The sequence below is a fragment of the Ursus arctos genome, unplaced genomic scaffold (assembly GCF_023065955.2).
Source record: "Ursus arctos isolate Adak ecotype North America unplaced genomic scaffold, UrsArc2.0 scaffold_4, whole genome shotgun sequence".
Classification (NCBI taxonomy): domain Eukaryota; kingdom Metazoa; phylum Chordata; class Mammalia; order Carnivora; family Ursidae; genus Ursus; species Ursus arctos.
Window position 1 is genome coordinate 38,075,299 of NW_026623056.1, and position 14,288 is coordinate 38,089,586.

Consider the following 14,288-nt stretch of genomic DNA (forward strand, 5'->3'; position numbering starts at 1 on the left):
GCTGGCAGCTCTCGCTGCATTAGGGTGCCCTCCGCTGGCTAGTTCGGGAACGGCACCTACGTCTCCGACCCCCGCCGCTGGCTCCCAGGCAGTAGAACCCTGCGGGCGGGCAGGCGGGTGGGCGAATTCGGGGGCCTCGTTTATTCCAAGAGTTTAATCTTGTTCAGAAAACAATACGAAAAAAATCAAACGTAACAGTAATCAAACAATACGAAAAAAATCAAACGTAAATGTAGTTTCATCTTCCACTTTTTACCCACGTTAACAAGAATTTCTGACAAAATTTTCCTAAATGCAGAGTTTCTCAAATTTGCGGGATTGTAAGACGCACATTTCTGGGGTCCACTCAGGAAGTATCTAATTAGAATAGCCAGAGGCGTGGCCTGGAAATCTGTATTTTCACAGGACGACGCCCCCCCCCCCCCCCGTAATTAATAGAATCGAACTAATTGGGGAACATTCTGGGAATCCAAAGTGCTCTCAAATAGACACCACCCTTGAATGCCAGCTGTCCTGAGGAAGCCCTTGTCTCCACAAGGCCTCAGAGACTTCACAGTGCCCCGGAGAGGGCGTGGGGCACACAGGACAGACACTGGCCTTGGAGGTGGGAGACCTGGCTCTTCCACCACCAGCTGCGGGACCTTGGGTTCATCACGTAACCTCGCTCTGTCTCCAATTCCTGCTCTGTCAAGTGCAGCCCGCGGTGCTTACACGTACTGAGTTAACAGGAGCGTGGGAGGAGGTGATGAACAGTAAAGCGGACCTAGAACGACGGGCTCAGCGGCGTGCTTGTAGCTTGAAATGGGCAATGGTGGGAGTATTTATACCATGAAAATCGACAAATGGTACCAATCAGGACTGTTTTCCCCTGGAGAGCCAGTTCTCAGCTTTCAGCAGGACGCGGCGGAATGTATGGGGCGGTCAGGCTCTTTCTCACCAAAGGACATTATGTAAATCGAAGGCTGGGGCACAACGCTAGGTCTGGAGAGAAGGAAGTGGGTCATACCTTTCCTCCCCATCTCCCAACAGCTGTTTGGTCGCCATAGCCCTGTGGGTTCCAGGCTCAGCCTCTCTTCCAAGGTGCCTCAGGTATCACTGGGAGGGGCCAGACATCCTTGACTCAAAGCCCCAGCCCACTGCCCCAGCAGAGTCCGAAGTCCTGAGGAGAGTGACAAGCCTAGAGGAACACCAGGTGCTACTCGCCTGCTCCTTGATCACCAAGTTAGCGACTCAAGAGAGGATTTATAACATACGTGCATCAGAAGAGGGGAACTGAGGTCTCACGGGCCTCCGTTGGGGTGGGTGATGGGATCTTAATCTGACCTTATTAAAGATCTCTATTTCTCGCTCTTGAGAAAGAAGCCACGTCACACGTCATGGTACCAAGGCCAAGTCTTGCAGAGTCGGCCTCCATCTCGGCGCTCAGAGCTGATTCTGAAGCTGCCCTTGTGGGAATACGAATGCTAACATATGAACTTGAGGGCCAGATGCACAAGAGGTGATGCTTTAGGCAGGCGTGTGTGCCCCACCCGCTCCAGCCCAGGGTCTGTGCTTCCCTTCCTCAGCGCCAAGCCTTGAGGGACACAAGAGGAGCTGAGGAGGAGCCTGCTCTGAATCTGGCCTCTAGCTTCCCCGGACACGGAGAAGACAAAGAAAGCTTGAGCCTGTGTAGACACAGCTATACACACTAGATTCCTTGAGCTTGGCTAGGATTCGAATTGTCCTCTTAGGTGGAAGGCTTTCGGGATGCACGAGGCAAGCAATCAACAGCTTCTTACTACTTGTGTGGTGAAGGACCTCTGAGGAATACCAAGGCTACAACATGATTTATCAAGTAACAAATCGTACGGGAGCTATGTCTCTGCGGCCATGAGGCATGCAGTTGCCTCATTATTGAACTTGCCCAGTTCCTGGTTAAACCAGGCCCACCCAGGATAATCCCCCTTTTGATTAATTCAGTCTATTGATTAGTAATCTAATCACAGCAGTACCATCACGTGGTATTCTCAAGTTCAGCCTCCATTCAGTGTGGGGGATAGTACAGGGCAAGCAACTTGGAGGCCATCTTAGAATCTGCCTTTCTCAAGCAGTTTCCAGCTGGGGGGTCCAGGATGGAAAGGACATGATGATACCTACTTTTGGAGCCTGGCATCCGGGACCAGCCAGGAGGCCGTGGCCATCACGGAGAGCAGCCGGTAGGAAAGAGATGCATGGGTAAATGGGGAAGACATCATAAGTAAATGTACAGGACCGGCTATCTTTCTGCTCGGTGGCTGGCAATGCGTGAGAGGAGTTGCCACAGAAAAGACAATGTCCCATAACACAACTGTGCGTTGACCGTGCAAGAGCATGTGCTATAGACAAAATGTTTGTGGCTCCCCCAATTCGTATGTTGAAATCCTACCCTCCAAAGTGATGGTATTAGGAGGTGGGACCTTCGGGTGATGACGAGGGCATGAGGGTGAAGCGCTCGTGAATGAGATCAGTGCCCTTAGAAAGGAGACCCTGGGGAGTTCCTTCACCCCTTCTGCCCCGTGAGGGCACCGTGAGAAAGTAGCCATCTATGATCGAGGAAGCAGACCCTCACGAGACACCGAATCTGCCAGGGCCTTGGTCTTGGACCTCGCAGCTTCTAAACTGTGAGAAGTAAACGTTTGTGTTTAAGCCACCAAGTCTCTGCTGTTTTTGATACAGAAGCCTGAATGGACGAAGAGAGCATGAAAACTGGATTTGGAAATAAGCCTTCACTAGATATTACTCATCTCTATTTTTAAAATCTCTGCCACTTGACCTTCGGCTCAGGGCATGATCGTGGCGCTCCAGGATCGAGTCCCATGTTGGGCTCCTCCGCTGGGAGCCTGCTTCTTCCTCTCCCACTCCCCTGCTGTGTTCCCTCTCTCGCTGGCTGTCTCTCCGTCACATAAATAAATAAAATCTTAAAAAAATAAGTAAATAAATAAAATAAAATAAAATAAAATAAAATAATCTCCACCACTTGGAATAGTTGTCACCAGGAGGGTTAGAATTTATATTAGGATACAAGCAGGGGTAAACATCCTCTTTGGGCACAGTTCTATCATTATCTGAAAAACTGTGGGAGAGAGTAAAGGCACACAGGCCAGCACCCAGACTCTTGGGGGTTCGGGTATGCGAGTACAAGTTTCAGGCACGCTGGGCCTCAACCACCACTGGCTGAGAAGCCCGCCAGCGGCCCAGGTTGTGGCTTTACTAATTTTGTTTTTTCACCCTTTCCCTGCTCAGGGAGTTCTTCATCTCTCTCAGCTCAACCTTTCTACATTTTCACTCAAATACCTTTTCTCTCTTTCTCCAACCAAACTCTTTTTTCCTGCCACATGTATCACCTAGATTAGTTCTCTAGGAACCTCTGTCCACTATTGGAACCATTCCCCCATCCCTTCGCTTCATACCCATCCGTCTCCCCTTCCTTTCGCAGGTACACCGCGGTGGTCATGCCAGTTCACTACCAGCATGGCACAGGACAGAGCTCCTGTCGGCGCGTGGCCCTCATGATCACAGCCGTCTGGGTACTGGCCTTTGCCGTGTCCTGCCCTCTCCTCTTCGGCTTCAACACCACAGGTAACGATGATGGCCCTCTGACGACACCCATGTGATTCACGGCACGCATGAGTGGCTCTGAGTGGTGCTTAGACTGGAAATTTCTGACCCTGATCAGCATACTTCAGAATCAAATAAGGATGCCATAGACTGCAAAGCTTTGGGTTTTGATTCAAGGTCAAAGCGGAACCTCATCAATTACTGGTGCATGAAGTTCTTCCCAGTTAGTGAAAAGTCTGGCCTACCTTTATTTTGAAAGAAATGTCATTGTATTCATGGGAAGCGATGTGCCAGTTAAAAAATTAAGCTAAATTAATAATTCAGGTGAGATTTGCTAATGAAAAGATGACAGTTCATAATGGACTTACAGTGCAAATAATACTATAAAAGCCCTCAAATGGGATCTATATTTCTGATTTTATACTAAACAAAAACCATTTCTGGCATTTGGGAGCTAGTATAGATCCCTAAGTTATTGGAGAGTATATTTCTTATATCTTAATATACAAAAATTCTGGCCGTGATGGTTGGCACATGGTGCATCGTCTATTGGACGGATGGATGGATGGATGGACGGATGGACGGATGGTTGGATGGATGGATGGACATATGGATTCATTAACAATGTGAATATCTGAGATGTTTGGTTTTTAGACATAAGACACTGATCCAGATTTACACCTCGTATGGATCACTGCCTTCTTGGGCTGTTCCATATACATTTCAGGCATTGAATGAAAACTACTAGCACATATAATAAAGTTACAGGTATTGACAATAAACACTGAGCATTTGCTGAGAACTAAATGAGTCATGTTCTAGTGTTCACCTGGATTTGTTTAATTCCTACTATCTTCCAAGTTCATTAGTTGCTGGTGTATGTGTACAAGTCACATAGCTGTGTATTTATATGTATGCAGATATTATACATAGCATACTGCATATAAAAACAGGCAAATCCTAACTTATGAATAGTCATCAAAGAGTCCTTTGCTGGCCAATGATATAAAAGTCAAAACACATTTAGGAAGACAGATAGAGGCTCTGGAGTGAAAAAAACCTACCTTCAAACTTCAGCTCTGCGACTTACCAGCCGTGCTCCTTGAACAAGCTACTTGACTTTTCTAAGTTTTCTTATTGACAAATTTAGGATAATAATACACTGAAGCATACACTTGAGCAAATTTAAATATATAGACTGGGTCTATATATTTAGTTGGAAACTTTCCAGCATTTATTTTTTTATATGGCCCCACCTACACATAAGCCCGTCAACTTCATTTCTGAAGCTGCATGTTGTGTTTGAACTCTTTATGATACGTGACATAATAATGTATGTATCCTACATCTTTACTTACTACTCTTTGGGGCTGTAATAAAACCATGTGTATCTTTGTATGTGCTTCAGGAGATTTTTCCAAGCAAATTTCAGCTCTAGGTAATGTTCACTTTAATCACCGACTTTAGAATCTGACACTACATATGATATAATTCCACTGTACTTGCTTCATAGAGCTTTTTTATGATTAAGTGAGGATTAAATTGGAATAACATATGTAGACCCGCCAAACACACACCACACGCTCAAGGTCGGGTTTCTTTGTCTGCTACATTGAGGGTTAAGTAGCTGAGTCATCCAACGAATATTTGCCTAGTTAACTCAGGGTGTTCCTAAAATATGATATTACTAGCATGTTTGCATTACTCATTACCCTTAGTTACTTTGTTGTTTTCACTGAACGATACTTTATATACACAAACATGGTCATGGACACACACATACTCCCCCCAAAGCAACATTCCCTAACACAACTCTAAGAGGCTGCCTGGCGTTAAAATACTATTTTTGATGAGTGTTAAATATGCTCTTTGGGTCCGTCTGTTAACTAAGCCATGTTCTAAATCTTAGTTTCTCTTTTTTTTTTTTTTAAGATTTTATTTATTTATTGGACAGAGATAGAGACAGCCAGCGAGAGAGGGAACACAAGCAGGGGGAGTGGGAGAGGAAGAAGCAGGCTCCCAGCGGAGGAGCCCAATGTGGGGCTCGATCCCGGAATGCCGGGATCACGCCCTGAGCCGAAGGCAGACGCTTAACGACTACGCCACCCAGGCGCCCCTAAATCTTAGTTTCTATACAAAAATACATTATTCTAAGTTGGAATCTGCAGTATGGGAACTCACTACCCCGGGAGACCAAGGCACTGCTGGCCCGTGGCCGGCAGCAAACCCCCACCAACATTCAGTCTGCCTCGTGGCTCTTCATATTCATTCTGGGAGGTTGGTGGGGGCTGTTCTACTCATTCTCACAGACACAAGCACACACACACCCTAGTAACAGTTAAAAACAGTCTCAAAATCTGACATTAGACAGAGTTCCCAGTTAATGTCAACATCAAAGTGCAGATGAATGATGAGCTAATTGCAGTGTTGTTGCCACCAGTGAGATCATTATTATTCCAGAAACAAAACTCAGAAAACTGTCTCTCCAAAAACATTTTCAAATATAGAATTGAGAAGGCAAAAACTGCCCGTGGCTCAGCGTGTACACTCTGGTTGCTCTCTCATCTCTTTCAGTCTGTCTCTTACTTTAAAGATGTACATGATTTATTCTGTTGCAACTTTTTTTAAGTCATTGATTGATTGATTGATTGATTGATTGACTGCAGTAATCTCTACATCCAACGTGGGGCTCGAACTCACCACCCCAAGATCATGTTCTTCTGACTGAGCCAGCCAGGTGCCCCTCTCTCTCTTACTTTTAAGTTTATTAATAAGACTATAGTCTTAGCATCCAAGTCTCAGGTCCATTATAAAGGCCCGTGAATATCAGCTACTGCTATTGTTGTTATCGCCGTGTGTTAGAAAAGGCTTCTGTGCATCAAAATTGAACTATGCACCCACTCCAAAGAAAATCTGAGCAGCAGTAGTTCTGCTGGTGGTTATAGAGATCAGTCCCCTCATCCTAGGACACAGTTCAGGGAATTAGTGAGCAGAACTCGAGGCAAGGAAGCCCAGTCGTCCTTCTCTGCCTCGGTCTGACCTTCACAGTACAGCTTCATTATCTTGATGGATGTGGGTTCCTCTAGCACCTCTTCCATCTATAAGGAAGCTCCCAAGTTCATTCGAAAGCCCAATATAAATGACTTCACTCAGCCATTTGTTTGTACTCACCCTGAGAAAAACAGAGGAGAAAAGGGCAGGATACCACCAGTGACACCTGATAGCGGAAGTGGATGGATTTTCACTAAGCAGTGCCACACAGGGGAACTTTCTGGCAGAGTTCTTTTTAATGAAATGAGCTGCCATGTGGGATTGTGGGCTGCCAGACAACATAAGGCAGAAAAAAAGTTGAACTTCAGTTTCCTTCATCTCGGCATTGTTCTTATTGTCCGAGAAAAGGGCAACATGCATTTCTGGATATGCACATAAGGCAGGACCTTGGGTCACAGAGAGTTCCAAGGTTGGGGGACCTGGCTGATCAGTGTTGCCCCAGCTGCCAGCTGGGGCCCAGCAGTCTAGCTAAATACCCCCTCATTGACAGCATGGAGTATTGGTACTAGAGGAAACTCAAGAATCCCTGAATGGGCAGCCCAATCCTTTCATTTCACAGATACAAGACTAATAGTCTAAGTTTTCCTTTGAAACAAGGAAATGGAGGAGTACTATCTAGATGTGAGCAACAGAATCCCTCACCTGGCTTTCAGAACACCGGAGCTGGTGGAAGCCTGGTCGAGAAACACATCGTTAAAAGAATAACAGGCTCATCCTAAATCCGGATGCATCAGGCTCTCCTGTCTTCGCAAACAAGGGGAAGATAAATCCTTCCATGAGTTTTAGTTCATGAACCTGTCAAGTCAACCTGCTTTTGGTCTTACCCTTCATATCACTGTGGGACTCAAGTTCCCAGGCTAGCCCACAAAAGCCTCTTCCAACCCTTTACGGAGCTATTTAGTGTTTTTGTCACCCAGCATGGTGCCTGGAACAGACTAAGTACTCCATAAACTTTTGTTGAATGAATAAGTGGATGAGTTCTTCTTATCATCTTTTCTTCCTTAAGTGTTGAAATTAGTTGGGGTAAACATCCTCGATATCAGAGAATGAGGCATAAACCCCTGGTTTCCCCCATTATCTTCCAGCCAGTGACTGCTTATGTGCTTATGTAAAATGCTCATTTGTCCACTTCCCTCAAGTATTCGTCCTTCATGTATTCATCCAGTAACTACTGTACTAATAGCACAGGACTGTTCTGGTTAAATAGTCAAGACAAGGCAGCTCATCTCCTGGCGGGGGGGTGCTCACTACCCTCACCACCTCATCTGGGACACAGCAGAAAGAAGCTTCTGGAACTCCTGCCCCACCAATAGGACACATACCCAGACCAAGCCCAGTGGGATCCAGGACAGGGCCTCACTCACTGGCCACCAGCCTCCAGTGCCACTTTACCCGCTGACAGTCCTCGCAGGACTTCGCGGCCTGGAGAAATTGTGGGAGAGGCCACAGAGCTCAATCTAAGAATGGGCAGCAGTTTACTCGGATAAGAGAGGAAGGCAGGGATGACTGCACAGGCTCAGTGATGGTACACGGAGGGCCTTCGTGGCCAGCAATTCTGGAATAGCTCTGTGTTCTCTCTTCGCTCTTTCTTGGGTGTACACTTTCCATATTTTAAAGGAAAAATAAAGACTTGCCCGTAAAACATAAGGTATAAGGGGTTATCTAGACACACATAAATGCAGGTCTCCCTTCTACCATAGATCGCGAGCTGCCCCGTGACCGTCCCTGGAAGCAAACACTGATAATCTTAGAGATAATGCTTGAAACAAGTATGTGTGCATGTGTGGGTGTAGCTACTTTTTACATGAGTAGAAGCATATTATACCCACTTCTGCTCCTGGCTTTTTAAGAGTAGGAGTTAATACCCTTGGGTATGAAGGAGCGCCCTTGTCGGGATGAGCACTGGGTGTCGTATGTCAGTGTCGTATGTCAGTGATGAGTCACTAAACTCTACACCTGAAGCTAATATTACACTGGACCTTAACTAACTGGAATTTAAATAAAAACTTGAAAAAAAAAGTCAGAGTTAATATATAAGATCTAGAGGTCAGCTTCCCAGGACCCAGAGGAGAGGAGAGAAGGGCAGAAGGTGTATCTGGAGGAAGACGGGGGTGTACCTCGCACACCAGCAGAGGTAACCAGATGAACAGCGGGTATCTCTCCCTGCCACCGTCCTGGCCCCCTTCTCACCAGCAAAACGTGCTCAGACAGCTCCTCACAGGAGGCGTCTAAATCGTGGTCAGATGCTGACAACAGGGGAGCTGATTTCAGGAAGAGGGCCGATCACTGCCTGCATGACTCCTTATAGATGCAGAAAGAGCAGCAGCTGCCACCCTAACCTACCTCCAACCCCATCTCCCCCAGAACACCAGAGAATGCCCACCTGGTGACCACTGCTCGAAGTTTTATAAGCCATCTCCTAAAGGAGGCTGACGCAGACTTGGTGAGAAGACATTAATTTTACCTGAATTTTACCCTCCTCCCAAGACAATCAAAAACTTTGGGAGCAGCTCCTAAAGACCCTCGTGTCATTATAATGCCTTGCTGAGAACGGAGTACGCTTTTTTTTCTTTTTAACTATTAGCTGTTGCTCCTCTCCCTCCCCCAGAGGTACTGTTCTTTGTAACTCTCTACAGGTTTCCATTCCAAATGATACCGTGCCTTTTAAGTTCAAACAGCTCAGAGGAGGTATATAATAAATAATAATAGTAAAGAATAAATAGTGATAATAATAGCTACCGCTTATCCTCAGTTAGTCTCACAACCACTACACGAGACCTTATTTTTATCCTTCTTTTCAGATAATGAAGCTGAGGCTTGAATGTGCCCAGGTTCACAGGTAGTAAATGGCAGACCTGGGTCTCACACCCCAGGCCTGGCCTCTGTCTACCTCCAGTGAGGGGCCCATATGGCTGGCTGCCGCCCTCTCCCCGCTAGCTCACACCTGTGGCTGTATCTCCTGAGGCCAGATTTGGGGTTGTTGAGAATCTCCTGCCCTTTATGAAGATTGGTTGGGTGTGCCAACAGCCGTTGCTGACAGCGCTGGGCAAAGTGTAAATTTGCCATTCCCAGTGGTAGAGGGGGGTTAGTCAAAGTGGTAGAGGGAGGCGAGTCAAAATCACAGAAAGAACATTGGTTGTAAGGTCACAGTAACTGGAGAAACATATCCAGGCTCTGCCTCTTTCAAGCTATGGGATGCTGGGCCACTTACTGAACCTCTCTGAGCCTTAGTCTGCTCACTTGAGAATAGAGTCAGTAATGGCTCCCGTGCCGCATAACGTTGCCACAATGATTAGGTAAGATGATGTGTATAAAGTCCTTGGCACACCATCTGGAAGATATCAGCTTTCTTCCCTTTTCTCTTCTAGATGAGGCAGGTTACAGGCCCTATTCTGGGAAGAAAGGAGTTTCAACATCTGCTAGCAAAAAAGGCAAAACCACAGGGACTCTAAAGTGTAGCGACAGGTGCATTTCAGGTCATAAAGCAGGGACAAAGGTGCTCCTCATTTCACATTGTCCACAGTGGCAGTATCCTTAACAGCCCTCTCCCCATCCTACCCTGTCCAGTCCTGAGATTCCCTAAAAAACAGAATTGCCTGCATTCAGCCACCACCACCAGCCCTGCACCTCAGATTCAAACTGGAGACCCGGCATTCTCAACAAAGAAGCCTTCCTCTCTTTGCCTTCAACAACCCTTTAATGCCTCCACACCAGCAGGCCCTTTTGTGGGGGCTGCCTCGCTCCCAGGAGCCTCTGGCCTGTTAAGTCTGATGCTTCTCCAGCTTCCAGGCCACATTCCTCTGTGACACTTAACGCAGCATTCAGGAAGATAGCCTGTCTGTCTAGACTGAGCCCTTCAAGGGCAGACGTGTTTGCAGCCCAGTGTAGAGCAGCGTCTGGCATGTAATCACTGCATAATTTTCTTTTTAAGGGAACTGTGAGCAACACAAGGATGAAGTGGACCTCCTCCCCTCAGGGTACTGACACTGACAACATAATATCCTGCATCCCCACAACTTAACAATCAGCCGTGTGTGCTAGCAACACTGAGGAGGCAAGCAAGGGTGGAGGGGCACAGGGGACGCAAGAGTCACTTCTGACTGAGGAGCTGGTAGAAGCCTCCACCAATGAGACAGCATGTGGACTGAGACACAAGGAGGGGGGAGGGGGACCCAGAACTCTTGCTTCCTGAAGCTCCATGTGGATTAAATGGTGGAGACACCACACATGGTGTGGGGCCATATTGTGTGCTCCCCACTGATGTGTCCTGCTTGGCTTTCTCTTTTTCTCTCATTCACAGGAGACCCCACTGTCTGCTCCATCTCCAACCCTGACTTTGTCATCTACTCTTCAGTGGTGTCCTTCTACCTGCCCTTTGGCGTGACTGTCCTCGTCTATGCCAGGATCTACGTGGTGTTGAGACAGAGGAGACGGAAACGGATCCTCACTCGACAGAACAGTCAGTGCATCAGTGTCAGACCCGGCTTCCCTCAACAAGTAAGCACCTCGGCGGGGCAGAGGGAAAACAGTGCCCAACCCTGGAGCTTCCCAACCTTGTGTCCAGAGCACCTGCTTTCGCTCATGCTGCCACACTGGACACACACATCTCACACGCACCTTCTAATCTGCTCATAGTGGCTATGCTTCAGAGTAGGAAATCAAATCCAAAAGGTGCATCGTGAGTCTTCCCTAGAGCTCACGTTGCTTGGCAAGATGATAGGATAGTTTCTGGACTTCTTCTGCTTTCCAGCAAAGTTTTTCATTGCCCCCAAAGGGCCGACGGTACAAATATCACACCGGATTTGCAGTTTTAGGGTGGCAGCTGTACCATGCACTGCTGATAGGTCCCCAGGATTAGCTTTTTAGGAGACCACTTATTCCAAGAATCACTGGGGTCCATGGAAAGCTCTTTTCCTTACTAGGTCTGCCCCTGTGTCAAAGTGCTGACCAGCTTATGAAATGGAATGCTGATGATGCATGTTCTTGGGCCTTTCGAGGCTCTGAGAAGGAGAGCTGCCTCAGCACCAATCTTCCCTTTGCTTGGGCTGGAAAGTCTGTGTCTGGCACATGCTTGCAATCTGCTAGGGAAGGGACAGCAGGAGTATTATACAGCCTCTGCCTTCATGGCGTTGAGAATCTAGACAGGCAGATAAAGCAGCCCTCTACCCAAAGTTAACTCACAGCCCCAGGATGTTTGTGAAATAAGATGAAGACAATTAAGCACCGAAATAGAAGTGCCATAGAGGTTATGAGAGAAGAGGTCAATATGCTCAGGAAAGGGCTTCACGGACAGAGTAAGAACTGAATTTGATCTTGAAGGCAGGTCTAGTTTGGATGGCTAGATTAATTTATAATGACCTGAGTGAGAGTCAGTCTCTCAAAGTTGAAGTCCCACGGTTTGGGTACAACTAGAATATTGGTTCCCATGAAACAGGAGGTAAGGACCTGAAACTGAGGTTATGAACAAACATTGAGGATATTCAAAACATTGGCATCTGTATGGTTCCTCCATGTAGACCTTAACCTACCACTGTTTCTCCTTCAACCCACCCTAGTCTTCCTGTCTGAGGCTGCACCCCATTCGGCAGTTTTCAATAAGGGACAGATTTCCTTCAGATGCCACGGGGCAAATGGTAAGTAAGCCATCTTTGATTATAGGAAAAAAATAAGATAACTTTTCTCAACACTCTGACTTGACTTGCTTCCACTTCTACCCCAAAATGCAATGGCCCCAATCCCTTACTTGTATCTATTGTATATAACAAATGTGAGATCCTGATTTGAGCTTCAGAATAGGAATCACCAAATGATATGCAGAAAGCATATCACTATTGAGCTAGATCCCAACGACTGGAGCCAGTGACTCTTAGACATGGTGTGAGGGTGCCATCCAGAATCACTTGCCTAGAGGGAACAGGGTGTCAATGGAACACACATGGGAGAGCCAAGAAAAGCAGAGAATAGAGGCTAATGTGAGACTTTCAAGTGCTCTATTTCCCACTATATATGAAGGAAAACCAAAAAAAAAGTCATGGTCACCCTTATCCTTGTCCTTTCAATTCAAGCCAGCCCTGCATCCCCAAGCAAGCTGAGTGCAGAATGGAAGTGTTAGAAGATCAATATTCTTCTCCCTGAACTCCAAGAAAATGTTAGGAATAACATTTTAAGAACTCATGAAGGTCTGAGCTTTTTCCAATCTCTGTATAGCTAATTAACCACTTTTTACACAGGCCCACTATAGCAGTTCGAGATTCTTACTGTAAATAATTTTTTTAATAGGCAAGAATTTTCGAGTTGCCTATAGCAGAGGCCAAAAGGAAAAAAGTGGAGACTACTAAAGAGAGAATAGAGAAGCAAGAGACTGGCATAGCCAGGAGTTTGGAGAAATAGGTTCTGTCCTACCATCTGGGACTGGAGGGCTCTGCCAGCCAGACCCAAAAGAATCCAGTGTTTCTTCATGCCAGTCATGGAGGTAGTGATGAAGGTTTGCAGAGAGCTGAAAAATACACTCACAAATGTATAGTCTGGGAAGGATCAATTTTCTTCTTTAGGATTGAATTTCCACATCTGTAAAATAGAGACAAGTTATACTAGATCAATGTTCTTAAACCTGAGATTTCGTAAGGACAGTCAAGAATTTGTCTCCAGTCCCTTAGTTTCCGAAAGAATGCATTTGAAGTTAAATATCAACACTTTTAGAAGATTACTAGATGCCAGCACAATCATAATCTTGGTTATAAATGGCCATTCATGTAAAACACAATATGCTTGTATTAATTATTTAAAAACCCCATCAAAATGAAAAAAATTTTTTAAATTATATTATACTAGAATCCCAATGAATACCTCTGTAGAGCATATGGTATTTTAAAAATGTCATATCGTTTTAAAAGGCCCATTGCTTTGATTCATTCAACAGTGTTTCTGAGTGTGCAGGGTGCACTAGCACTGTGATTCCTGGAACTAAGGAGAGAGTAGTGAGCATTCTTGGTTGTTGACACTAACATATAGACAAAGGAATTTACTGGAAGGGTACCAAGTAGCTCAGACTCAGTCAGAAGGCTGGAGAATAACTTCAGATGAAGTTGTTCATGCCTAAGGAAGAATCTGGTTGGAAGACCTACCATCACTGCTAGACAAATTCTGAAGTGTCCAGGCTTCACCAGCTCCAATTCAAGGTCTTAGGTGCAAATCTCCAATGGGCTAGGCTTGGTTTATGTGCCAGAGCTCTAGATGACTGGTGGGGATGTGCAGAGAGTGAATATATGGCTTTTATGACTTCAGTAATAGGAGCTAAGGGGTCCTGCCTGCTACTCAGGATTGACACAGTGTCTGATTCTTCAAACATGGAAAGAAGTTCAGGTGTTGAGCACCCACACATCCCCACCAAATACCAGAAACGTCCACATACTCACAGGGTCCACTCATCCTAAACCTATTTTTCCCAACTTCTTCTTTTCCCAACTTCTGTTTTACAAATGAGGCTCAAAGATATTTAATTAACTTGTCCAAGGATCCATCTAATAAGTAGGAAAGTTGAGGTGGAAATCCTGGGTTTTCTTTTCCTTTCCTTTCCTCTCCTTTCCTTTCCTTTCCTTTCCTTTCCTTTCCTTTCCTTTCCTTTCCTTTCCTTTCTTTCTTTTACTTTTTATTATGGAAAA

At 45.9% G+C, this 14,288-nt stretch overlaps 1 protein-coding gene across 2 annotated transcripts in view; it reads left to right on the top strand.

The window, feature by feature from the left end:
• The window catches only part of DRD3 (dopamine receptor D3), a 32,772-nt gene that overhangs the window by 16,066 nt on the left and 2,418 nt on the right, over positions 1 to 14,288 (top strand). For both annotated transcript variants that reach the window (XM_026500285.3, XM_026500295.3), the window contains exons 3-4: positions 3,455 to 3,597; positions 10,928 to 11,124. In XM_026500285.3, the coding sequence (XP_026356070.2) occupies positions 3,455 to 3,597; positions 10,928 to 11,124 (340 nt within the window). The remainder of the gene's footprint in view (positions 1 to 3,454; positions 3,598 to 10,927; positions 11,125 to 14,288) is intronic.